This window comes from Scyliorhinus canicula, chromosome 17, assembly GCF_902713615.1.
Source record: "Scyliorhinus canicula chromosome 17, sScyCan1.1, whole genome shotgun sequence".
Taxonomy (NCBI): Eukaryota; Metazoa; Chordata; class Chondrichthyes; order Carcharhiniformes; family Scyliorhinidae; genus Scyliorhinus; species Scyliorhinus canicula.
The window spans coordinates 39,696,471-39,723,709 of record NC_052162.1 but is presented as its reverse complement, the minus strand read 5'-3'; the positions used below and the strand labels follow the sequence as shown (position 1 = coordinate 39,723,709).

Here is a 27,239-nt window from a genome sequence, read left to right as displayed (position 1 = left end):
AACATACAGTGCAGAAGGAGGCCATTTGGCCCATCGAGTCTGCACCGACCCACTTAAGCCCTAACTTCCACCCTATCCCCATAACCCAATAACCCCGCCTAACCTTTTTGGACACTAAGGGCAATTTAGCATGGCCAATCCACCTAACTTGCACGTCTTTCGACTGTGGGAGGAAACCGGAGCACCCGGAGGAAACCCACGCAGACACGGGGAGAACGTGTAGACTCCGCACGGACAGTGACCCAGCAGGCAATCGAACCTGGGACCCTGACGCTGTGAAGCCACAATGCTAGCCACGTGTGCTACCGTGCTGCCCCAATCCTTGATCATGTACCCTTCTCACCTAACAGCCAAACGACCGCCACCAAGATGTTAAATAAAATAACCTTTTTCTTCAAGTTTGAAGTGCAGAAATGACGATAGCCGTCCTGAAGGCCACTACCGGCTGCTGATCAGCCCCCTCCTTCTGAACTTCCCCATCTGGCTTTGAACATAATCGGCTATTTCACCTCCTCCCCACCCCCAGCTTGTTTTTTCCAAGATCCACCCCTCCTGCCCCAACCCAATCCCTTGTCCTCCCATCTCATTGGGAAAAATGTAGCATATATATTGGATTGGGAAGAAGTGATTCATTGTGATCCTTTGTTCTGTAGAGACTATGGGATTCTGGGCAGAATTCTCCCGAATCCCCCGATGGCCCGAAGCCGGTGTAAAAAAATGGTGCAAACCACTCCAGCGTCGGGCCAGCCGGAAGTTGCGGAATCTCCGGGGGCTAGGCCAGCGCCGGAGGACTTGGTGCCGTGCCAATCAGCGCCGAAGGGCTGGCGCGAGTTAGTGCATGCGCAGAACCACCGGCGTGGTTCTGTGCATGCGCAGACCGGCCAGCGTATTCTTGCGCATGTGCAGGGGGGTGTCTTCTCCACGCCGGCCATGGCGGAGCACTACAGAGGCAGGCGCGGAAGGAAGGAGTGCCCCCACGGCACAGGCCCACCTGCAGATCGGTGGTCCCCGATAGCGGGCCAGGCCACCATGCACTCCCCCCGGGGGACGGACCCCCTCGCGCTCCCCAGAGGACCTCATCAGCCGGCCTACCAGCCAGGTCCCGCCGTGTGGGACCATGTCCATTTCACGCCGGCGGGACTAGCCAGAAACCGACAGCCGCTCGGCCCATCGGGGCCCGGAGAATTGCCGGGGCAGCCGCTGCCAACGGCCCCTGACTGACGTGGCGTGATCCCCGGCTCCGTCTATAAACCGGCGTTGGAGAATCCGGCAGCTGGCGTCAGAGCAGCGGGGCAGGATTCACGCTGCCCCCCGTGGATTCTCCTCTGATGTTTGTTGACAAAATTGGCATTGGGATTTCCACAAATTTAACTGGACCAGCCACATCAATACTGGCTATAGGAGCAGGTCGGAGGCTGGAGATTTTGCAGTGAGTGACTCACATTTTGACTCCCCAAAGCCTGAGTTCACCATCTACGTGGCACAAGAATGCTCTCCACTTGCCTCGATGAGTGCGGCTCCAAAATCATTCAAGAAGCTCATGAACCATCCAAGACAAAGTAACCTGTTGCTTGGCATCCCATCCTCTTAAATCTGCACTCCCTTCACTACCTGTGTGCTATGGCGGCAGGGTGTACCAACCACTGTAGCAACACGCCAAGTATTCTTCAACAACACCTCCCAAACCCATGGCCTCGACCGCCTAGAAGGACAAGGTCAGCAGGCACGTAGGAATATCACCATCTGCAACTCCCCCTACAAGCCCCCTTCCATCCTGAATTAGAAATATATTGCTGTTCTTTCATCATCACTGGATTGAAATCCTGGAACCTAATGGCACTATGGGTGTATCTGCAACACACTGACAGCAACAGTTCAAGAAGGCGGCTCACCACCACCAAGGGGATCAACAATAAGTGCTGACCTCTTGATCATTTGTCCAAAGCATGCTATGAGATCTGCATATGTGATTACCAGCTGAGCGTAGGTCCAAACTTGACACACCATCTACACTTGGCAATACTAAAGAGACCAAATCATAGCTCACCAATCCAGGTTCATGGCTGAAGAAGAATGACTACTTCAACAATTAACTAGAACCCAGTTGTCTCCTGGTACTGTTTCTATGGATTATTTGCTTCTGACAAAAGGGGACAGAGTAAAGGGTACAAAATGGGGAAAAGGAAATTTAAAAAATCATTGTGACTATCATGATAAATGATTTCAAAGGAAAAACAGATTATAGTACAAAAAGCCGACAGTTAAATGAAGTGTACATGTTCCTATGTAGAGACTGACTTTCTTCTCTCTCTCTCTCTCTCTCTCTCTCTCTCTTCAGGATTTCGACTCTTGGTTTGACACAAACAATTGCTTGGGGGATCAGCAGCTAGTGGAGCGTTTACATGCTGTAAGTTTATCATCCCTCCTGCTTATGGCACGCTACCAAAATGTTATATCGTGAGACTGTGCGGCAAAGAATACCACTTCATTGCTTGGGAGAGGAAAGATTGCATTCAAATTCAGTATTATTGAAGAGATTTCGTGATTACTGAATGGAGAGGGGTTCTCAAATGGGCCAGCTCTCTCTTGACTGGTCATGCCAGTGTTTCAACATTTGAAAATAGTTCTAGACTTTGCAAAGGCAGTGACTTTTTGATTGGACAAGCAATCTTCAAATTCTGCTTTTCAAATTTCTCCCCTTCCTAACACTACCATTTTCTTGTTTTTACCATTTTAAGGTGCTCCGACCATTCTTGCTTCGGCGAATAAAGGCAGAGGTGGAAAAAAGTTTGCCCCCTAAAAAAGAAACCAAGATTTACGTCGGTCTCAGTAAAATGCAACGCGAGTGGTAAGCGAAGAAATGCTGTTGAACGTGCTAATTTCCAGGGGCTGTCTTGAGGATTTGGTAGCTTCGAACTATTTTACTGTGTGGGTATATTTGTAAAATGGTCTCGGTGGCACTTAATCAATCTGGGCTCTCCTGGGAAGTGACTTACCATTGGGACCAATTTACAAATGCAAGTCCTTGCTGTCATGCGCTTGCCTCTGACAAACGTACCTCAACAGAAGCTCCCATAGAATCATAGAAAAGTTACAGCACAGAAGGAGGCCATTTGGCCCATCTTGTCCATGCCACACCGAGGACATCCAGGTGCCCTTTCTAATCACATCTTTCTGCACCCAGTCCATAACCGTTTGGCTTACAGCACTTAAGGTGCAGAGCCAGGTACTTTATAAAAGAGTTTAGAGTCTGTGCCTCCACCACCCACTCAGGCAGCGAGTTCCAGAATCCCACTATCCGCTGGATAACAACCTTCTTTCTCATGTCCACTTTACACCTTCTGCCACCCTTCTGTCCCCTGGTTCTAGAATTCTCCACCACAGGAAACAATTTTATTCTGTCCACTCTATCTCTCTCCCTCATAATTTTGTAAACCTCAATTAAGTCACCCCCTCAGCCACCTTTGTTCCAAGGAAAGTAACAATCTTTCCTTCATAGCTGCACTTTTCTAACCCTGGCAACCTCTTCTGCACTGTCTCCAGAAAAATTACATCCTTCCTGTAATGTGACCAGAATTGCACACACTACCTCGTTGTTTTATTTTGAAAAAGTACCCAATTCATTTTTTTTTCAATTGAGGGGCAATTTAGCGTGGCCAATGAGTTGTGGGGGTGAGACCCACACAGACACGGGGAGAATGTGCAAACTCTACATTGACAGTGACCCGGGGCTGAGATCAAACCCAGATCCTCGGCGGCATGAGGCAGCAGTGCTAACCACTGTGCCACCGTGCCGCCGCCACCCCCCCCCCCCCCCCCCCCCCCCCCCCCCCCCCCCCCACACACCCCATACTCCAGTTATGGCCTTACCAGTGTCTTTTATATTCCACCTCTTGCACCCTTCTCCAACCCCCATTAATATTTTAACAAAAATAGAAAGTGCAGGAAAAACTCAGCAGGACTGGCAGCGCCTGTGGTGAGAGAACCAGAATTAATGTTTCGAGTACAATATGACTCCTTTGGAGAATAAGTACTTAATTGCTTGCTTATTATCGACTTAAGATGCAGCTTTCAAAAAGGTAAATGGCAAATGCTCAAAACGTAACCGTATTGAAGTGCTGAAAAGAGAATAGTAGGGCGGCATGTGGTGCAGTGGTTAGCACTGAGACTGCGGAGCTGAGGACCCGGGTTCGAATCCCGGCCCTAGGTCACTGTCCGTGTGGAGTTTGCACATTCTCCCCATGTCTGCATGGGTTTCACCCCTACAACCCAAAGATGTGCTGGTTAGGTGGATTGGCCACGCTAAATTGCACCTTAATTGGAAATATAAAAATAATTGGGTACTCTAAATTTACAAAAAAAAAGAAAAAGAAAAGGAAAATAGAATAGGATGATAAAGAAAAGCCACGTACAAGCCAGTTCTATGGTCTATGTTTCACATTCTTAGACTGATTTTTAAAATTGCTGTCTGAATTCAGGTTCTGTGGCTTCAAAGCAAGTCTTAAATCGAGATATTTAATGCACTTTTTAATACAGTAGTTTTTTCACTTTTTTTCTCTGTTCTGAAGTTGCTGGGTCTTCATGGGTTTGATTCTAAGCAAGCTGGCAGTCCTTCATATCTGCTGTGATCCGCAATATTGAGTTTTGTTTTGCACCTTTAAAGCTGCACAGTAGCTTGAGGATGCAATTTACATAGTTACTTCTTGATGTTTTCAGGTACACAAAAATCTTGATGAAGGATATTGACATTCTAAACTCTGCTGGAAAGATGGACAAGATGCGCTTGTTGAATATCTTAATGCAGCTGCGAAAGTGCTGTAACCACCCATATCTCTTTGATGGTGCCGAACCTGGTCCCCCTTACACTACAGATACTCATCTGGTTTCCAATTGTGGCAAGATGGTGGTTCTGGATAAACTGCTGCCTAAATTGAGAGAACAAAGTAGGTGTTTGGGGATAGCCGGTACTAAGTTTAATAGGAAATTTTACTTGATTTTCTAATTCCTGCCGTAGAAGGTTAGTAAGCTCGCTTGGCCTAGTGAGCTATGATATATAATGTGGAGACACAAGAAGTAAAATCTCTGGGCCAAGACTCTGGGCATAATTTGACTAATTTAAAATGCTATTTATTTAAAATCTCAATTTTGAGAATAATGCGATTGAAACTAGCGTCTTAAATTCAAAGAAGTATGAAGGGTGAGTTGATGGAGGTATATTGGGGAATTGGATAGAAAGATATAATGCTAGATGAACAATAGCAAACATTTGAAGAAATATTAATATTTCCCAGCAAATATATATTCCTTTGCGGAATGAAAACTCATCTAGAAAAATGTTACAGCCATAAGTAATTAAGTAAGTTAAGAGTAGTATTGGTTGTAAAAAAAGAACAGTAAGCCTGAAATTTGAGAGGGTTGAAAAAAGACTTCACATCCACAATGGAGACTATTTGTGAACAATCATGCTGCTTATTATAAATAAACCTACTTGCTGTAACTGCTATCACCGTTTAGGAATTGAGATATGGACTCTGAAATTTTAGGCTTGCAAAGCTGGTGCTACCTACTTAAATTTGAGGGACGTTCATTCATACTTTTTCTAATAACTGCTTGTCCTAAAGGTTCAAGAGTCCTAATTTTCAGCCAGATGACCCGATTGATGGATATTCTTGAAGATTACTGTATGTGGCGTGGTTATGACTATTGTCGCCTTGATGGACAAACCCCCCATGAAGAAAGAGAGGTCTGTGATGATGCTCATGTTCTCTCAAGTAATGTGTAGTTTCCCAGCTTCTACATGGGATAAAGTTATTAGCATTGTCCAGTGTATCACTGAGATATAGCAGCAAACCCCAAGTTTGAGCCTCATTTTGTGGTAATAACCTGGCCCAGTCCTGTCATCATCTGCTCCACATCTCGGAACTTTCCAGTTGGAGCCACCTAATCAGGAGTGGAAATCTCGGCTGAGGTTTCTTCTGCCTGTTGCTCTAGTTTAGGAAATTGGAGGTCAGTTTTGCCTGAGATGATTCAGTTTTTTAGAGACCTCAGATCACACTTTTTGGCCTTTGAGTCAATGTTGCACCACATTTATGTAATTAAGCCATTGGAATCTTTGAATTATAAAGCAGTAGGTTTAGCACCCAACTAGGTATGACTTGGGGTCGAGTGAGATTTAAACCTGACTCCAACCGGCCTCCACTTCCAGGTTTAATAGAGGCAGAACAGAGAAGGGCAGCCGACCTGCTCTCTGGAAGGGGTTTGGTCAATTAAGTATTCTAATAAGGCTGGGAGCTTCACATTAACTTGTATCAGAGATTTACTGTTGGTTCCCTGGTTGTTCCAGGCCTTGGGGAAACAAAGCAGCGAATAAAGGGAGGTGGGGATTGCTTTGGGGTAAGTGGATCAGGAGGAGCAGAAATGTTTCCTCCCAGACCACCAAGCTCACCTGCGACCTAGAGCCAGAACCCCACCTCGTGCTCCCATTGTAATAGGTGCCGTACCCACATCTGTGACCCCCTCCATAGTTTACCGTGCCAGACAATGAGCCAACTTGTTATGCACCAGGTTATGTTTTTATCCACATGGTTGCTTATTCGGGTTGCTGAATTGAGATTGGGTGATTTCTACTTTTGAGAGCTGCAAACCATTTAAGTACATACTTATTTATTTTTATTTTATCCAATATTGCCATTGCCTCCTCCTCCTACATTTACTTCTACATTGGTCCCTAATTGGCTCCACCCTTCGTTTGATCACCCTCTTGCTGTCTATGGGTTTATAAAATATCATTCGGTTCCCTTCATGTTGGAGATTAATCTATTTCTCAAACTGTCTCTTTTTCCCTTATTTTCCATATTTTAAGTCTTTGTACTTTCCATGTCTAGCTTGGTTATCTCCTGTAATTAGAATTGCCTGAAGCTTCATTTTGACTGCCACATATTTAGTCCTCTTTAGTCCAGCTTTGGATGTCCTTTCTTTCTCCCTCCCTCAGTGGAATGTGTCTACTTTATTCTAGAACAATCTCCTATTTGGTGACCGTTCATTGTCCGTTTAGTGTTTTGCCTACGCAGTTCTGATTCCGATCCAGCTGGGCCAGCTCTAATTTTATGAATTGTTGTATCTTGTTCTTTTCCATAACTATTCTAAACCTGATAATATTATGACCACTGTTTCACTCATTCAGAGTTTTTCTTTGATTTCCACCACTCAGTTTAATCATTTCGTAATTATTTTTACTTCAGCCCTAGTACATGAGGATATTTTATTGGCGACCATCAATTGTGCATTGCAATTTTAAAAACTAAATCCTTTAGAAATGAAAAAAACTAAATGGTGGAAATCTGAAATGAAATCAAACTTGTGGAAGTACAGAAATCAGCAGACAAAGATTTGACCAGGTAATGTTGCAGGAATGCATACACCTTGTACTTATGGACCTCATGTATTGAACATTTTTTTTGGTACTTTTTTTTCAGTGGTGAATATTTAAGAGTGAAAAAAACCCGGAATGTATATTTCTTTAGACACAAATGTCATTTCAAATGTCATTATGTTATAAAAATAAAATTCATAATTCATACACGATGGGTGTTTAGTGTGTGAGAGAAAAAAGATAAATTCATGTTTTTGTATATGTCTTTGTTTGGAATGAGCTGAACTGACTGGACCCAGTACTTATTGATATGTGTTTCTATCTTTATTTTAAACAGCGGGCAATAGACTCTTTTAATGCTTTCAACAGTTCGAAGTTCATATTCATGCTGAGTACCAGAGCTGGAGGCCTTGGTATCAACCTAGCAACAGCTGACGTAGTTATTTTGTATGATTCAGATTGGAATCCACAGGTGGACTTGCAAGCTATGGTATGTAATGGTGCATTTTCCTTAAAATTTGGACCTGTCATTGTAATTCTTCTTGGCTCAGTAGTAAGCATATTTGCTTCTGAGTCAGAAGCCTGGAGTCGAGCCCAACTCCAGGACTCGAACACGTAATCTGGACTGATACTTTTAAGTGTGGTACTGAGTGTGTTGGAGAAGCTTGGTTGAAGATGCGATGTTAAATTCGGGCCGTCACCTGTATTCACAGGTGAACGTTAGTAATACCATATCTCAATTAAAAATGAACAGGGGAGTTCTTGTAGTATCCTTGTCAATGTTCATCCCTCAGCTAACATCTGCAAAACATATTACCTGAGCGTTCAACTCATTGCTGTTTCTGACATTTAGCTGTGGGCAACAGTGACTGCAATGCAAAGTTCTGAATTGGGTGTACGGCATTTTGGGGTGCCTGACGTCATGAAAAGTTCAATATAAATGCAGGTTGTTCTGCTGATAGATTGCTGTATTACTTTATGTTTCGGCATTCGCAATCTCTGCGTTTTGAAGTAGATCATCACGCATATAGTGCAATGCTGTGCTTTTGAAAAGCATGGCTATATGAACATGCCTTTCTTTTCTTTCTCCTTCTCTAATTCACTTGCATTCTCCTTCTTTTGCTGCCTCCTCTTCTTTACCTTTTGCTTCACTGTGTGCTTCTCTTTTTCTCCCTTATTTCTCAAAAGAACTTTATTTCAAGTAAAAGCAGTTTCAGTCCAAAAAGACAGAGAATGGATTAAGATTTCTGTTGGGAATCTTTGGTCAGAAATATTACTGAAAGTATAACTTTAAAAAAAAATATATATTTTTTCAGTGACTCAAGATTCTACAACCTTTGTTGAACTATCACCAGTTGTTTCTTTTCCCTGCCTTTTGTTACACAGAGGATGCTGGTCCATCATATAATGAACAGTATGGTGAACTGGCAAATTAGTCATTTGTTTGTTTTCTCATCCAAGTTGTTCACTGTAGAAAATGTAGGTTAATAAATGAAATTTGATGACCTACAAATCATAAAATCAAAGGAGATGGATATTTACAGAAGAGATTTGAGGATTGCATAAGCAGATTTCCATTATGCGATTCTCCTGTTTGTTTACAGTATTTCCTTCCTCCTCTCTTTGCATCTTCTTTCCCCCTTTCCTGAAGGTGCTGATGGTTATGTGAAATATGGTGCATCAGATATTAGTCCTCTCCGGCACTCTCCTTTGTGGTCGTGTGTGTAGTTGTTGTTGAGGGGAAAGCTCTGCCATGCAGGATGCCATAACTGACCTCACATGACATTCATAGGCACACTATCTGATGACGAGTCACTACATTGCAATAATGAGCCGGATGCCTATCTGACATCTGTCTTTGGCAATGGCTGCATACTATTTGCAGTACCCTCCTAATAGTATTAACTCGGATTTGAACCTCGAACCTGATCTTTATAGCTGCAATTGGTTATGCTTTTATCCACCTGGTAGCTCATGCTGAAGAAGTTGGTTTTAAAATGTTTTGCTGTGACTTTGATGTACATATGTCAAAGACGTTAAAAAGATTCTCAATTCATTTGGATTTTTGAATCAACTCTTCTTCTCCTTGAGTTCTCTGCCTGAAGGCAGGTCCAACCCCACAGCACCACAACCTCTACCACAGGTAAGCCAAGGAGGCAGGTCCCAAATGCACCCCAGCCTGAACAGGGATTGAACCTGGTGCTGTTGGCACCAATCTGATCCACTCTCAACCAATCAGCCTCCAAGGGCTCGGGTTCCTGTGGCAACAGGCACTTTTACATGCATGTTGTTACCTGGAGCTATGGATAATGAAGGTCGAGGCTCCAATGTTCTCTACAGCACATACTGACCAGGAATCTCTCCCACTGTTACCACCTGCCATTTGCTAACGTTGGAAGGATTTACAAGTTGATACTGAACCAGTTTGACCGCATTATGAATGCACATTTCTTGGCCACAAGTTACTCACAGCGCCACAAGACATCCTTTTGTCAAGACATACAGCATTTAAACAGTCATTTAAAAAGATGTTTCTTTATAATTAGGATCGTGCACATCGTATTGGCCAGAAAAAAACAGTTCGTGTGTTCCGACTCCTCACCGACAACACAGTAGAAGAGCGGATTGTTGAAAGGGCTGAGATGAAGCTCCGACTTGATTCAATTGTTATCCAGCAAGGTATGAATGCAATTTTGACCAGGGAGATTTCATTAATCTTAGCTTTTCTGTGCTTCTAAGTGTGGTACAACATTATATTCTTGCGCACTTAAAAGCATTGGGCGCAATTCTCCGCTCTCAAGGCTGGATGGGAGAATCGCGGGAGGGCCGCTCTGGCACCCCCCGCGATTCTCCCACCCACCCCCCCCCCCCAAAATGGCGTGTCGCAAAACGCGACATGCCGCTCGGAGAATCGTGGGTCGCCGTTTTTCACGGTGACCCGCGATTCTCCGGCCCGGATGGGCTGAGCGGCCAACCACACCTGGTCGCTGCCGGCGTGAACATCGCGCGAAAGGTAGGTTTAGGGCCTGTGGGGGGCGGAGAGGGGATCGAGCACCACGGCCGTGCTCGGGAGGAGACTGGCCCACGATCGGTGCCCACCGATCATCGGGCCGGCGTCTCTAAGAGACGCACTCTTTCCCCTCCGCCGCCCCGCAAGATCAAGCCGCCACGTCTTGCGGGGCAGCGGAGGGGAAGACGGCAACCGCGCTGCGCGGGTTGGAGCCGGCCAACCTGCGCATGCGTGGCTGACGTCACTTAGGCGCCGCCGGCCGCGTCATCATCGGCGCACCGCCTTGACGCCAGTGTCAAGGCCCAGCGGCCGACTTCCCAGCAACGCCGCTCCTAGCCCCCCCCGGGGAGGAGGAGAATAGGGGGCGAGGAGCGGCCTCCGATGCTGTCGTGAAACACTCCGGGTTTCACGCCGGCGTCGTCCGTTGCGGAGAATCGCGCCCATTGTGTTGAATTTCTGCTTCTGAGGTGGGAAGGTGACTTTTCAAACCCGCTGTCTCCTTTAACTAGGCCCCTGCCTGCAATATTTTCACTTTGGGGAGGCAAGGTTGGAATGGAGGTGCGCCTACATCCCTCAGAGGCAGGCCTGAGTCAACAGTAGAGGCGGCAGGTGGCGAGGCAAAAAGGTTGGAACACCTGCCTCCATTTACTGGGACATCTGCCATGTTTTATTGATAAGTGCCAGGTCCTTAAACTGTCACCCTCCTCACACCGGCACCCACTTGACATGCCCTCCATATTCCCCATGTACCTAACATCTTCACACCCCATCCACGCCCCCATATATCCCAAGCCCATTGAAGCTCCGTATGTTTCCTACATAACCACCATGAGCAGACCCAGGAGCCATGGGCGGGATTCTGTGGGAATCGGTGGGACGGGCAACTCCGGCGCGAAGGAGTGTTGTGAACCACTCCGGCGTCGGGCCGCACCAACGGTGCAGAATCCTCCGCACCTTCAGGGGCTAGGCTGGCGCCGGTGTGGTTTGCGCCGGCTGCGGGGAAGGGGCTTGGCGCCATGCCCAGTGGCGCCGAAGGACCTCCGCCGGCTGGCATGAGTTGGCGCATGCACGGGAGTGCCAGCATGTGCTGGCGTCATCCATGCGCAGGAGTGGGTGTTTATCTGCGTGTCGGCCATCACGGAAGACCTTGGCGGCCGGCGCGGAAGAATAGAGTGCCCCCACGGCACAGGCCCGCCCGCGGATCGTGGGCCCCGATTGGAGGCCAGGCCACCGCGGGTGCACCTCCCGGGGCCAGATCTCCACCCCCCCCCCCCCCCCCCCCGAGGACCCCAGAGGCTGCCCACGCAGGCCAGGTCCCGCCGGCAAATACCTGGTGTAATATACACCAGCGGGACTGGCCTAAAACGGGCGGCCACTCGGCCCATCGCGGGCTGGAGAATCGGCGGGGGGGGGGGGGTGCTGCCAGCTTGACAAAGCAAGGGTGCAGTGCCAAGGGGTGGGGCCTGAGAGGAAGCATGACGATAGGGGGGGGGGGTCGGTGATTGTGAGGGGGGCGTGGGCACTGATACCAGCGATTTTGACAGGAGTGGTGCCTGATGTCTATGAGAGGGGGGGGGGGCATTCTGCCAGTGAGTAGGATTGGGGGCTGCTGTAAGGTTGTCTGGACATCGGGTGCCCTTTAAAAATGGCACTTCCATTTCTGAGGAGCTGGTCTGGCCAGCATCTTTAGGTGCTGCACTTCTCTTTCCCGGCGGGAATCTCACCAGGCTCAAAACAAATGACTGAAGTGTGAGTGGATGGTGATGAGGATCTCACTGGAACAGCCATGTTTTTCCCACCTGAAATGAACAGTCATTCTTTGGGAGAACTAGTGAAACTAAAAGAACAAGAGCTGGATTCTCCCGAGGTGGGGTCCTCCGTTTCGCCAGCAACGCACTCGTGCCCACTGATTTCCCGACAGTGCGGGATGCCCACAATGGGAAATCCCATTGGCCGGCTGCTAGGACGGAGAATCCCGTTGCCAGCTGGGATGGCAGCACCAGAAAACGGTAAATCCCGCCCCATACTTTTTTCTTGTATTTCAAAGTGTGTCAATTAAAGAATTCCAGGAACAGATAGCTTTTCTTTTGTTTACCCACTTGGGACTGGGTTTCCCCAATGTTTGACATCTCCCCTGAGTCGCCAGGAACCATGGGGGCAGGAATCCTGGAATCAGGTCCCATAGAAACATAGACGAGGCCATTTGGCCCTTAATATAATATAAATAATAATCACCTATTGTCACCAGTAGGCTTCAGTGAAGTTACTGTGAAAAGCCCCTAGTCGCCACATTCGAACCCACATTACAAGCCAGCTGTCTTAGCCCACTGTGCTAAACCTGCCCCTTTTTGTACATCCTCCACCATTTATTATGATCATGGCTGATCATTACATTCAATACCCTGATTTCCCCCCCCCCCACACACCAAGCCACCCCAACCTGTTGAAAATCCAGGCCATTTTGTAGCTTCACTAGGTCAGTGAATAGTGAATTCACCCAGTTAGTAACTTACCCAGTGTAATACAGCGGAGTTGATGTTATCCCCAACACAGCAAAAAAAAAATAACTCTCATTGAAAAACAGCAAGAGAAATCTACTTGTACTGATTCTCATCGTAGCAAAATCCTGTTTAGGTACATGCAGCCAATTTTGGTATCTCCCATAGCTTGTTACAACAGGAGATTAACAGGGCCACATATCTGACTCGCCTCCACAAGTGCTAATGAAAAATAGGGAACAAATTACATACATATGCAAAAGAAAATAGGTGCTCGGCCTTTGTTCAGTATGATTTATTATACATCATTACAAAGCTTTGCAGAAGAGTTGTTGTAATTCAAATGACCTAACTTAGAAAATTTTTGAAATAATTAGAAAGCAACTCTTAAGGCATGATTTGCAATGACTTGTTCTGTAGCAACATGTGAGAGCCATTTTGTACATGGGAAGCCCCATAACATTCAGTGCGATTGATGAACTGCTTTTAAAAAAAAATGGTATTAGTTGATGGGGAATTGTGGACCGGGACATGAGCAGAATTCTGTATCATGAGGTCTTTTATGGACCGTGAAATAGCATGCTTTTTAGCTGTGCCAGTCTAATTCAAGTCCTGGAGGAGGGATTGAACACACAGCCTCGTAATCCTTTGTTGCAAGTGCTACCAACTGGGCCAAATTGACATATATTTTAATGGTGTAGAAATCCTTTGACTGTCCTGCATTTTGTGACTTTTTATACTATTGCTACTGTCACAAAATTGGCATAGTAACAATGCCTGGATTTTGAACTTCAGAGCTTTGTGTGGATGGAACATCATGGCTACTCTAGATGATTGAAATTGCTGGCAAGATCAGCATTAGGAAACATGATGTAAGTTATATAGAAAGGGAATTCTTAAGTTTAATGCTCTTGTTTCAGATCCTAGCAGAACAAATCTTTGAGAACTGTAGACAATTATGAAAGAATTGCAAACGTGCAGATAGCATGTTTTTTCCTCTTCTTAGTTTGTGCTCACTGTAATCGAGGAAATTGCTTTTCATTTGGACAGTCAGTTTTGGTATCAAGCAGTCCCAATTAAGATATCGTGCAAGTAGACTTCAGGCACTTTCTCTTCCACAAAGTGCTTAATTTCCAACCATAGTAGAGCATTCTAGTGACATCTTCCCATACCAGCTCTTCATGGCCAGTGAAGGAATTGCAAACTGCTGCTTAATTGTGTTTTAGACACTTAACTAGAAATGGAAATGTTTACTCCCCAAACCGTATTTGAAACCATGTCCACCCATCTCCCTCTGCGCACAAAATATTTAGTGGTCTACAGTTGTATATTCATACAAGGGTTGCAGGGAATAGAATTAGCTTCATTTATTCAGGTCACAAGTGCATTTCATCATAGAATATAACATCCCCCTGTAATTCTATTACATTTGACAGATCTGATATCTTACCTGTGACATTTGGCACCACAGCCCCAATTTTCACAGCCACCGGAGTCTTATTTTATTACATGTCTGTCTTTATTACTGTTGATGCTGACTGTACATAATCGTGCCACAATAAATGACAATAGATTGACAGCTAACATAAAAATGAATTCAAATGCTTTTGATAGGCATGTGAAGAGTAAAAGGGCTCTCGGGAGTGGTGGGGCTGATTCAGACCCTAAATGGAAATCTGTAGTCGAGGCAGAAGGCATGGCTGAGGTATTTTTGCAAACATGTTTACCGAGGAAAAGAACCTTACCAAAGCCACTGGAGACAATGAGATTTTTGGAGGGATAGTTGGGTGGTGGGGTATAGTCGGGTTAGGAGAATAGTTGAGCGGTCCCTGGGTGGGAGCGGGGCAGATCAGCAGTATAGTTACCCATGCGTTAGAACATGTTTCAATTCTCCCGATTCCTCCGGGGGGGGGGGGGGGGGGGGGGGGGGGGGGGGGGGGGTCCACCAGCATATCCTTTGCCGCACGATCCTCCGGATAATTTTGGAGAAATTTAACATTCACTCGGGTAAGTATGAATTAATAAAGAAGGGCCAGCACACTTTTTTTTAGGGAAAATTGGGTTTGACTAGCAATTGAGTTTTAGCATTGATGGTGAATAGCAGCATGCAGTTCATGCCTTGTATATGGATGTTTGGGTTTTGATAAAGTGTCACATGCAGGCTTGTTGGCAAAATCGAAGCCCATGCAATAAAAGGGATAGTGGCAGCATAGGTATAAATTGGCTGACTGACAAAAAGCAGAGAGGTGTAGTGCACATAGCAGATTAATTCAATGCAGGGAAGAGTGCGGTGATATATTTGGATCTGAAGAATTAAGTAAATTTGCCAATGGGAGGAGGGAGAGTGAAATGAACTCGCACTCGGTCTCTCTGAATGAGGTGACTAGCGAATTAGTAATTTTGTTCACGTGCCTGAGATAATCATCACGACTTGTTTATGCCAGAAGATACAAGTAGTATCCTTTTTGTTTTGTTTTTATTCTTAATTTATTTCAGTTGCTAGTCATTTAGTGTAGTAATAAATTGGAGACCCAGTAAGAATGTTTTTTTTAAAAGTCATCAAGTCTGTTTCAAAGTACATCGAGACACTTGGCGTTCCTTTATTTTATTAGGCAGGCTAATTGACCAACAGACGAACAAACTAGGCAAGGATGAAATGCTGCAAATGATTCGTCATGGTGCGACGCACGTCTTTGCCACCAAAGACAGTGAGTTAACCGATGAAGACATTGACACTATATTGGAGAGAGGAGAAAAGAAGGTAGGAATGATAGATTGTTTCCTGAGTCCATGTTTTCCTGCTCTTTATGTTCCAATAGCTAGCTGCTGCAATAAGTTGCTTTATGTATTTTTGTTTTTAAATATGTGAATGTTTTGATCACAACGGTGAGAAATATTGGTGTTTGGTCCATTACAGGCACCAGACATGACACTGAGTACAGACCATATTGATTTGTGATCTGACTGTAGATTGAAGGCTTCCATCTGAGCCTAATGCTCTGATATCATCATCCAATCATGCTTTCCCGCAAGGATTGCTGGCTAGTGATTAAGGTCAGGAATCCTAGTTGAGCTTTTCCCCGTTACAAATGAAAGAGTTCAGAAGGTTAATGGTGGTGCCCTGCTGCCACCCCAGTTGGCACAGACCAGGGATCAAACTTCAGCATTTCTTGGTCTGCAGAACTAAGCTCACTGCTTAGTCAGACCATCCAAATTTCTTGCACACCTGCTCGGAGGTTCCCATGCAAGGACTGAACAGGAATTGTCTGGGAAGGCTAACCTTCTGATGCCCAATTACCCAGCATTGGGAACCAGCCCAAACTCTGATCTTAATCGGAGACTTTGGATGGTTCCAACTCTCCAAGCAGAATAGTTACCCAGAAAAAGTTAGAAAAATTAAAACCATTTTTTCCTGCTGGGTAACTATACTACTGATTTCCATGTCGTTGTTTATTTCCCCCCCCCCCCCCCCCCCTCCCCCTGCCATCCTGATCCCCCCTCCACCCCCTCCTACCATCCTGATCCCTCTCCCCCTACCATCCTGATCCCTCATCCACTTTCTTCACACTTTTGCCTCTCTGCTGGTTTCACAAACTGGCTACGATCTTTAAATGTAGCACTTTACAGCAGCTGGAGCTGTAAAGGGCATGTAAAAGCGACAGTCTTCACTTCCCCACCGCTGCTGCTCAGCTCTGGAAGAGCCTTATACTGCTGCGGTGCACATTTATCCAAAGGTCCCAGCGGGAAATACGCAGCTCCCGACTGGGAAAGTATAAAGGAACAAAGTAGCAATCCGACTGGGACGGCACGTGACACAGTGGTTAGCATTGCTGCCGCACACGGCAGGGACCCGTCTTCAATTCCGGCATGGGTGACTGTCTGTGTGGACTTTACACATTCTCCCCATGTCTGCCTGGGTTTCCTCCAGGTGCTCCGGTTTCCTCCCATAGTCCAAAAATGTGTAGGTTAGGTGGATTGACCAAATTTCTAAATTGCCCCTTGGTGTTCATGGATGTACAGGTTAGAATACAGGGATAAGGTGGGTAATGGGCCAAGGGAGGATGCTGCTTCAGAGGGTTGGTGCAGACCCAATGGGCCGAAATGGCCTTCTGTATTGTAGCGGTTCTATGGACTGTGATTGCCACTCCACGGAATCATACTGATTCAATCTTTGAAGTGTCCTTTTTGTCTTTTTAATGTCATTGCATTTTATTTCTTGGATCCCCTCCTTATTGATAGTCTTGGAGTGCAGCTTATAATACGTTATGAGAATGATTTTCTTCATTATAGACAGCCGAATTGAAAGAACGTTTGCAAAATCTTGGTGAGAGTTCCCTTCGATCGTTTACAATGGAGACAGAAAGTTTATATAGTTTTGAAGGTGAAGATTACAGAGGTAAACAGAAGGTATGACTGTTATTTGTTTTGCGTTTGATACTCCGTAGCAATAGTGCTTTTACATTTTTTCTTACCGTTGAATCTCTTTGCATTTGTGACTTTTTAAAGTGACTTTTAATTCCTTAATGTTGCCAGTGCTGCAGAATAAAACTATTTCCATTTCAGGCAAATAGTGTTGGTACCAAGCAGTCCAGCCAACACCATAATGTGTTGACACCTGCTCCAAAAGGCTATCATATCAGATCAGAGGCTGGTTTAAATCGCTGGCTTTTAAAGCAGACCAAGGCAGGCCAGCAGCACGGTTCAATTCCCGTACCAGCCTCCCCGAACAGGCACTGGAATGTGGCGACTAGGGGCTTTTCACAGTAACTTCATTTGAAGCCTACTTGTGACAATAAGTGATTTTCATTTTTCAGTTCCTGGTCCCACAATATACTTCCTTCCTGCTTCAATGGACAGACTGATGATTAACTTATTCTTGAGCTGTGGGTAACTTGTGCTGTGTGTATAAGCCCACTGGCAACTGGAATGACAGCTCCTACATTAATTTGAGGTACATTATAGAATGGTTCAGCACAGAACAAGGCCATTTGACTCATTTAATAATAATAATAATTGCTTATTGTCACAAGGCGGCTTCAATGCAGTTACTGTAAAAAGCCCCTCGTCGCCAAATTCTGGCCCCTGTGCCAGCTTTTTGTAGAGCTGTTGGGCACGATTCTCCGCTCCCGCGCGGCATCGGGAAGGCCGTCGTGAACTCGGCCGAGTTTCACGACGGCGTCGGAGGCCGCTCCTCGCACCCTATTCACACACACACACACACACACACACCCCCCCCCCCCCCCCCCCCCCCCCAGGGGCTAGGAGCGGTGTTGTGAGAAACTCGGCCGCCGGGCCTTGACGCTTGCGTCAAAGCGGCGCGCCGAGAATGACGCGGCGCCGGCGCATAAGTGACGTCAACTGCACATGCGCAGGTTGGCCGGCTCCAACCCGCGCATGCGCGGTTACCGTCTTCCCCTCTGCTGCCCCGCAAGACGTGGCGGCTTGATCTTGCGGGGCGGCGGAGGGGAAAGAGTGCGTCTCTTGGAGACACTGGCCCGAAGATCGGTGGGCACCGATCGCGGGCCAGTCCCCTCCCGAGCACGGCCGTGGTGCTCAATCCCCTCTCCTCCCCCCACAGGCCCCAAACTTACCTTTCGCGCTGTGTTCACGCAGGCAGCGACCAGGTGTGGTTGCCGCCGGCGTGAACAGGTCGGGAACGTCAGGCCGCTCGGCCCATCCGGGCCAGAGAATCGCCGGTCGCCGTGAAAAGCGGCGATTCTGCGACACGCCATTTTGGGGGTGTGGGAGAATCACGGGGGGTGCCAGGGCGGCGTGTCGTGATTCGCCCGGCCCTCCCGCGATTCTCCCACCCGTCGTGGGGAGTGGAGAATCGCGCCCATTAAGTACTCTCATTGTCCTACTTTTTCCCATCGTCCTATAAATCCTTTTCCTGAAATCTCATATTGTCATCAGGTAGAGGAGACACTGAGCTAGGTTTTGGCTTCCCAACCCTTTGAGGAATTGAACAAACGAATGTGATATAAAATAGGATAATTAGTTAGAATAATGTAGAGGATAGGGCCGGTCCGATGGTAGTGAGTTCACAGACAAAGAACAAAGAAATTGAGCAAAGCATGGCCAGAAAGGGGGGAGGGGAGCCTCGTGCAGAGGATGGTGAAAAGGATGCTGGGTAACAAGAGGCCCAGGTTGGGGAATGCGAAGTGAGCCAATCAGGATATATGGCCACGCTTGGAGGTGTATAAGATGACCTATGGGAATCTTGTATGTGAAACTTGATGCCATTTGAATGACATGTGCAAAGATCTCTTTGTATTCGACCTCACTTGGTTCTGGGAGCTTCAGGAGACCGCATGTGTTCTGAATCGCTATAGAGCGGGTCAGCCTTGCAAGTTGTTTAAAAATAAATAATTGATACCTGCAAATCCGTCTCAGATTTTATTGAGACCAGACTGACAGCAAAAGAATCAGGATTGTCACCTTGACAGCCACATTTAAATGAAAGTTAGGGCAGGGGAAGCCAGGGTGACCAGGCAATTTCCTTACCGTCTGCCTTGGGTGCCAGTGATCCCAGAAAGGGTTGGTAATGCTGCAAACCCACTCTCCTCAGACCTCATATCCATATCAAAGGGTCACTTTGCTCCTGCTTGACCCTGTTTTAACAAATTTTTAAACAGAATCTTTAGCAGCTTATGGCTCCTGCCCCATGACACATTTGCGGTGAAAACCTTGCTGTAAGCACAGCTACATTAATATTCTCAGCAACTTTAGGCTTCCTGTGTACGGCGGGGATTCCAATGCGATGCTGTCCTACACATTTAAACAACCTAAACCAGTGAGATGTCTTAGGATCATGGCAGTATTGTGATGATTGATGAAAGATCCCACCCAAAGGAGTGGAAGAAGTTTTGCATGTGGGGATATAGTGTGGAGCATGGTATTTGTTGTGAAAGGATGATTCTGAAAGCAGAAGTGCCAAGCCTGATCCAGAGTGGGATCCTAAAAATGACACCAGAACCAAAGGGACTCAGTAAATTTAATGAACTTGCGTTGGACGCTGAAGATAGTGAAGTAATTATTTTAAACACTTGGATTACGGTTAAAGGCACCGTTGTACGATTGATTCGTTCAATGAGCCGTGCCACATTCACTGTCCGTTCATGCCGGTGGGATTCGCCGATCCCGCTGCAGTGAATTGAGTTTTGGCGGAGTGCCAAATTCTCCATCCTCGCTGGCAGAGGTAGCGAGACTAATTAGGAATGGAGAATCCTGGCCTTAATATGAATTACTGTTTTTTTTTTCACAGTTCAAAATGGTGACCGCCTATTTCTGGAATTGTTTCTGGAGTTTTCAAAGATCAACTTGTATGCAGTGATCTACTGTATATACGCAGCAAATATAATTTGGTGATTTTGGTGCCAATTGTAAATGCAAAATTGTTCTTTTTGTCACAAACAGATTGGTTTGACAGAGTGGATTGAACCTCCCAAACGAGAACGGAAAGCCAATTATGCAGTGGACGCATATTTCCGAGAAGCTTTACGCGTCAGCGAGCCAAGAGCCCCAAAGGTAAAGCAGTGAATAAAAAGACGTTGACAAAGCTTCCCTCAAGGAAAGGATTACTAATTTGAATCCAAAACTACTTCAGCCTGATGGTGTTTAAGATCATGATTAAAACAACTTGAGTGGTCCAAAAATAAACATTTTGCTATCGGATTACATACTTCCTGTGCGCCTTCACATCCTTGGAGTGTGCTCATCTGCATAGCACGTTTCTGATGATTGGGCAAGTTTTTCCTTTGCACCTACTGTAACAAAATTGTAAACCTGTCTTATAAAGAATGGGGTTTGTAATTGTGTTACATCAACTACACAGGGAAAATCTTCCTCTCCTCTTCTGCCTGATTGTTTGAATTGCCTTCCAGAACATTGGAAAAATGTGTTTCCTGACAGAAAACATTGTGATTGTGGTTGGTACTGAAATAAAATACTCTTCATAAAATGATCCTTCAGTTACTACAATCATGCACTTTGTTCCTGCTCTCTCCAAACCTCCTCGTGTTATCTCTCCCTTCGTTCAAAGCCCTGCTTGCATTTTTATCTTTGATTGTTTTATTGGTCCCCCTGGTCCTCCCAGCTCTTTTATCTCCTCCAGCATTCCCCAGTGTTCTTCTATATGATGAGAGCTGTATAAATGCAAGCTTTTATTTGATGAAATGTTTTCCCCCTGTCACATGACATGAAATTGCCCATTTTTATTTGTTATTTGAACATTTCTAGGGTACTTATTCTCCATAACTTGTGTCCTGGATTGCTAGTATTTTTATTTGATTTAAGCAGTCCATTGATGACATTAGAAAGGCAAGATGTGCATATAACAGGTTGCTGATCACTTATTGCCATTTTTGCACCATTTAACTAAAGTTTGGACTTAATCCATGATGTCTCCTTTGATCACCCCCAAATCTACCCCGAGTTTCTGCTCCGTGCCCAGCTTGCTTTTCTGTAGCGCTTTCTATTTTGAAGCACTTTGGAAAGTTTTGCTTTGTTAACTGTGCGATGTAAGTACAATGAGCTGGATTCTCTGTCATGCCATATTTCTGTTTCGGCACGACGGCAGGATACTCCGTTATGCCGGCTGGTCAATGGGGTTTCCCATTGTGGGGCAGTCCCCACGCCATCAGGAAACCCCCGGGCTGCCAGCAAAATGGAACGTCCCGCCGGCAGAGAATCCAGCCCAATGTTTTTTGCCACTGATGACCTGCAAGAAATTGACTTCTATTGAAATATTGGTTGAAGCTCTTAACAGCAGGGTTTGTCAAGACGGGAATGTTTTCCTCTCTTTGAGGGAAATTTCTCCCTAACTTTGAATCCTCACGGGGTTCAACCTGCCATTTGGGAATTTTTCCTGTGTCCACATTGATTTCCGCAACTGTTGTTTTAGAGAGTCCTCTGCCTTTTTTCGCTGCCTACTTCCCAAATGATCCATTCCAAATTTGGAGGCTTACTTCCTGTTTCCCCCATCAAGGTCTTGTTGTTTTCAGAAGCTTCCAGAAAGAACTTTTTTTTTCCTCTCTTCCAATTGTGCCTTTCATGCTCCCCTCTCTAAAGCTCTTTAATTTCACTTTCCATATCCATCTCTTTCTGTAAAAATATGTTCTTTTCTCCTAACCATATTGTAGAAATGTGATTTGGCACCCAGCCTGGTCTGTAACTGTTCCTTAGTAGGAAAGCACAAAGCAATCCTGGCAGAGGTCTGGGTTAACGCATCCCTACCTCTCCACTGGGGTTTGAAGTGTGCTTTCTGGGAAATTGTTAGCGATTATATTAAAAATGAATGTACCTATTCTGACACAGTAAAAGGTATGTAATGATTCAAATTGTGATGTCTTTTTGTTGGCTGCTTCGCAGTAATTTAAAAACGTGGAGATTTTCATTTTGGGTCATTTTTCTTGGAGGTATTTTATAGAGAACAAAAGGAAATGATTGAAAACATAAAAATCTAAAGTATAGTTCTTCCAAAAAATGAAAGCAGAGGTCTTAAAATAAAATCAGTTTGTTGTAAACACTGGATATTTCTGTTCTGATTGTAAACGTTGTGTTTTACAGGCACCTCGACCTCCAAAACAGCCAAGTATTCAAGATTTCCAGTTTTTTCCGCCACGTCTATTTGAACTACTGGAGAAAGAAATCCTTTCTTATAGAAAAAGTATAGGCTACAAGGTATAGCGCAATTGATTGTCAGGAGTGGTGCTTGGCCGGGACTCTATTGAATTGCAAATGATTGTTTACTGACATTATGAAATCATTTCCAGTGTAACTGGAGGAGCTGTGTTGCGCTGAGGTACATGCAACGTTAGCAAGATCACACACAGTCAGTCTTTTTCCGTTGAAACGCCAGCATTTTCTATTTTTATTTTGAGATTTCCAGCGCCCGCAGCATTTTGCTTGTATTATATAAAAGTATATCGACATTGCAGGTTGGGCATCCACTATCCGAACACCAAAAAATTCCAAATTCCCAGGCGATACGCAGGTCCCAACACACGCCGCCGCACATGTGCAGTTCCCAATGCGCATCAGATGCACAGTATATTCCGAAAAGTTACAAAATCTGACGTACACACAGCCTGAAGCATTCCGGATAATGGACGCTCAACCTGCATAAAAATGTTTGTGGGTTCGAAAATGGCATTTGGGCCAACAATATCACTTGCATAGTAGCACTCGCATCAGCAACAGTTCTCCCAGAAAATGCACCTGCTATGCTGAATCCAGAAAAATGTGCATTTTCCTGAAATTTGGAGGATCCCTGTTTTGTGAGGGGCGGGAATGTTTTCCATTGGCAGATAAGCCAATTAGATATTTTCCTTGCTTTCCCCAGGACACTGCTTTAAGTGTATAAGAGTACATGTCAGTGACTTACAGCTCATTTGCGAATGGTTCCAGGTTCCCAGGAATCCTGACTTACACAATGCTGCACAGGTACAAAAGGAAGAGCAGCGGAAGATTGATGATGCACTGCCTCTGAATCAGAAGGAAGTTGAAGAAAAAGAGAAGCTTCTGACACAGGTGTATATCCAAACCTACTCCTACAAAAGAACATCTTTTTAAAAATGTGAAAATGTTGAGTTCTTTCAATGTTAACACTAGAAAATCTGAAAATGTGGATGTCTGGACTGTTTTATGCAATGATGTTTCCATAATTGTAGAATGGTGTTTGTCACGCAATCAAGAGGTTTTTAAAATTCAAATGTTTAGCATTTTAACATTTTACAAAACAAAATCATTACACCCCAAATACAATAAACCCTGCATCAACTCCCATTCCCCCCCCCCCACCCAACAGCTATTGCCTCTCTGAAATGCAAAATAAACAAACCCATCTCTTGTGGAACCCCTCACTTGCCCCCCATTAGATACCCCAGCCACGCCGAGGCACAGGGTGGCGAAGCTGACCTCTATGCAAACAAAACCCGCCTGCGAGCGATCAACGAGCGAAGGCTAAAACCTCTGCCTCAGCTCCCGTCTGCAACAGCTCCTGTCTGCAACTCCGGCAGGTCCGACACACCGAATATGGCCCGAGGGGACCTGTCTCCAAATCCACATGCAGGATCGCCGACATGATGTTGTACAACGACCCCCAAAACGTCTCCAACTTCGAGCAGGACCAGAACATGTGCACATGATGAGCCAGGCCCCTCCCACACCATTTGCAAGTATCCTCTACCCCCTCAAACAGCCGGCTCATTCTTGACTTTGTCCTTCAACTGTATCAACCCCAGCCTTGCGTTGCTCGTTCTGGGTGAGTGTGCTTAACACTCAATTTGGCTCTGTTTCTTGTTCTAAGCTCTGGATTCGCCAGGTGCCGTTAAGACACCGCCACAAGCTTCAAGGTGAAGTTCAAAGTAATAAAACCGTACACCAATTAGTAAGTCCAAACAACTAGAGTTTATTATAATACAATTATAATAACTACCCATGCAAAAAGGATTAAACTTACTCCTACTGCTAAACAACGAATACTTATCTCGAAGGAACTGCTGGGTCAGGGAACAAGGCCTCTTGCTCTGCTCTGGTCTGCAGACTTCAGGTTGGTATCAATTAAAAAGGGAGTCAGGAGTGCCTATCTCTGATAGCGGTCGTTGGTAGGCACTTACTTGTTGGTGGCTGCTGTCCAAAGGCTGGATCAGGAGACAGGAGACTGAACCATGTGTGGGACCTTTCTTTTATAGGTCCCAGGGGGTCCGCGCCCCTTTGGGCGGACTCCCTTACCTGCTTGGAATCGATTGGGTCTCTTCCCAATCGATTATGTTTGAACCCCCCAATCATGGGGCAGTTCCTCGGTCGCTGTGGCGGTTCTTGGGACTTATTGTTTTGGGCTTCTCTGGTTCCAAAGGGTCTGGCCTTCCATAGAATGTATCGATCTGTGTTTAACTTGTTTCCATTGTATCTGGGGATCGCTCGGTATCGCCTCATTAGTATGTTAACTGGTTTCTTTTCACAGTGCTGTCTGGTTTCTGCAGTCGTCCCAATATACAATCGTTTTGCAAGCTGTTTGCTTTACAACATGTCCATTTTCCCTGCATTCCTTGCAATCTTCCATTTTGTGTTGGGCAGTGGCCACCCCAGGTGGCTACACTTGCGCACAGGGTTGAGACATTCACCCTCTGCAGCACCTCGTAGCACAGTCCCTCCTCCAGCTACATCCCCAACTCCTCTACCCACTTGGCCATAACCCCCTCCATAGACAACTTATCCTCCCCTCCAACCCCATTACCGACGGCACCTCCTCCAACAACGAGGAAGCAAGCACTAACGCAAAGGTGAGGAAAACTTAACAAAGTCCCGCACCTGCATGTACTGAAAACCCCCCTCACTCGGAAATCCGTACTTCTCCCTCAACTCCTCCAAGCTTGTGAGCTGCCCCTCCAAAAGCCAATCCTTCATCTCCTTCACCCCTTTATCTTCCTTGTCCGAAACATCTTACATTTGCATCTTAAACATCATTCACAAAACACACCAGAATTAATAAGCTACCTACCAATGAACAAGTGGCACTTGGAAGCTAGTCAACAAATAGCTATCAAAAAAACAACTATCAAAGAGATGTGGAATCAACTAAATCACACGCGATGCTTTATGGACATCCTTTTTGCCACCACTTGTTTTTCCACAGATTGTTAATCCTGCACAATCAACAAATACAACTAAAAACGTAACAAATGTAAAAATTTTAAGCGACAGAAATGGTTTAGTGTACCTATAACTTTGCCCAATTCCTGTTGGAATTCTATGCAGTACGTTTTGCCTTTAGACCTAAAGGCGTGGTTGGAATTTGAACTTGGTCGGGCGCTGAATGTCTCTATCAATTACAATCACAGCAGCTTTATGGCTGATTCAGTTGTTGCTTTGTGAGCCTCGTCTTGGGAGTTTGCTATTTTAAAAAAAAAAATTGTCCACTTGAAAATGAAAATCGCTTATTGTCACGAGTAGGCTTCAAATGAAGTTACTGTGAAAAGTCCCTAGTCGCCACATTCCGGCACCCGTTTGGGGAGGCTGTTACGGGAATCGAACCGTGCTGCCAGCTTGCCTTGGTTTCCCTTCAAAGCCAGCGATTAGCCCAGTGAGCTAAACAGCCCCTAACTTCCATCTGGGATCATATGTGTCGCCTGGACATTGATCGTGAGTGTTTCTTCTCCTAGCTATCTGCTCGAGTGCCTATTCACGTTCATCTGATGAATTGAGGGGTCATCAATTGAGGGGTCATCAATTTACCTTTAAAATTGTAATCTACGATCATATACCAACCTCATATAATTATTACTAACAGTGTTATTACTAACTTAATAGAATTGGACACAATCTTAAATTTACATTTTGAAAATATTTCTAGAAAGTAAACTTATATTTGTTGTGGAACAATTTGAATGTTTAAAGCTCATTGATATTTAACTAGAGTTGACGAAAATTATAACACTCCTTGTTTAAAATCCTTCAGTCAGAAATTACTTGCTATATTTAATGATTACCTGTTGTGTTTAAAAATGTATGCATTTAAGAGTCAATTGCATTAATCAAACTGACACTCTCAAATTGTTTGCCAGGGCTTCACAACTTGGAACAAGCGGGACTTCAACCAGTTTATCAAAGCCAATGAGAAGTATGGTCGAGATGACATTGATAATATTGCCCGAGAGGTTGAGGGGAAGACACCTGAAGAAGTCATTGAGTACTCTGGTAAACCTCTGCCCAGCTTTTGACAGAATAAATACACTTCTCAGTTTTGATTGGAGAACAGCAATTATAAGTCAAGGTTTGACCAAAGAAGAATCTTTTTAAAGGTATTTCGTAATCTTGTATGGCATGGTAGCACAGTGGTTAGCACTGTAGCTTCCCAGCGCCAGCGTCCCAGGTACAATTCCTGGCTTGGGTCACTGTCTGTGCGGAGTCTGCACATTCTCCTCATGTCTGCGTTTCCACCGGGTGCTCCAGTGTCCTCCCACAGATCCCGAAAGATGTGCTGTTAGGTAATTTGAACATTTTGAATTCTCCCTCCGTGTACCCGAACAGGGGCCGGAATGTGGCGGCTTGGGACTTTTCACAATAACTCAATTGCAGTATTAATATATGCCTACATATGACAATAAAGATTATTATTCTAATTAATCATAATTATACAGTGTTGTACTTTTCCCCTCAGATTTTAAACCTTCCTCCAGTTTAAATTGAACATATTATTTTAAAGAAGATCCTTAACATTGGAATCTCAGTTACATAGCATTATGGAGGCCTCCATTCCAACGGGTGATAGAAAGTAGAAGACAATTGGAAATTACCAAATCACCCAAAAACGGATGTTTTGAACAATGGGCGGAATTCTCTCGAACCCGCTAGTGGG

The 27,239-nt window shown here is 45.3% G+C and overlaps 1 protein-coding gene across 4 annotated transcripts in view; it reads left to right on the top strand.

Annotated features, from left to right (window-relative positions):
* smarca1 (SWI/SNF related, matrix associated, actin dependent regulator of chromatin, subfamily a, member 1) overlaps positions 1–27,239 on the top strand; it is a 105,360-nt gene that overhangs the window by 67,128 nt on the left and 10,993 nt on the right. For all 4 annotated transcript variants that reach the window (XM_038774574.1, XM_038774573.1, XM_038774571.1 and 1 more), the window contains 12 exons: positions 2,339–2,407; positions 2,739–2,848; positions 4,717–4,943; positions 5,622–5,743; positions 7,710–7,862; positions 9,919–10,051; positions 15,493–15,641; positions 17,171–17,287; positions 20,297–20,407; positions 22,448–22,561; positions 23,288–23,410; positions 26,446–26,578. In XM_038774574.1, the coding sequence (XP_038630502.1) occupies positions 2,339–2,407; positions 2,739–2,848; positions 4,717–4,943; positions 5,622–5,743; positions 7,710–7,862; positions 9,919–10,051; positions 15,493–15,641; positions 17,171–17,287; positions 20,297–20,407; positions 22,448–22,561; positions 23,288–23,410; positions 26,446–26,578 (1,561 nt within the window). The remainder of the gene's footprint in view (positions 1–2,338; positions 2,408–2,738; positions 2,849–4,716; positions 4,944–5,621; positions 5,744–7,709; positions 7,863–9,918; positions 10,052–15,492; positions 15,642–17,170; positions 17,288–20,296; positions 20,408–22,447; positions 22,562–23,287; positions 23,411–26,445; positions 26,579–27,239) is intronic.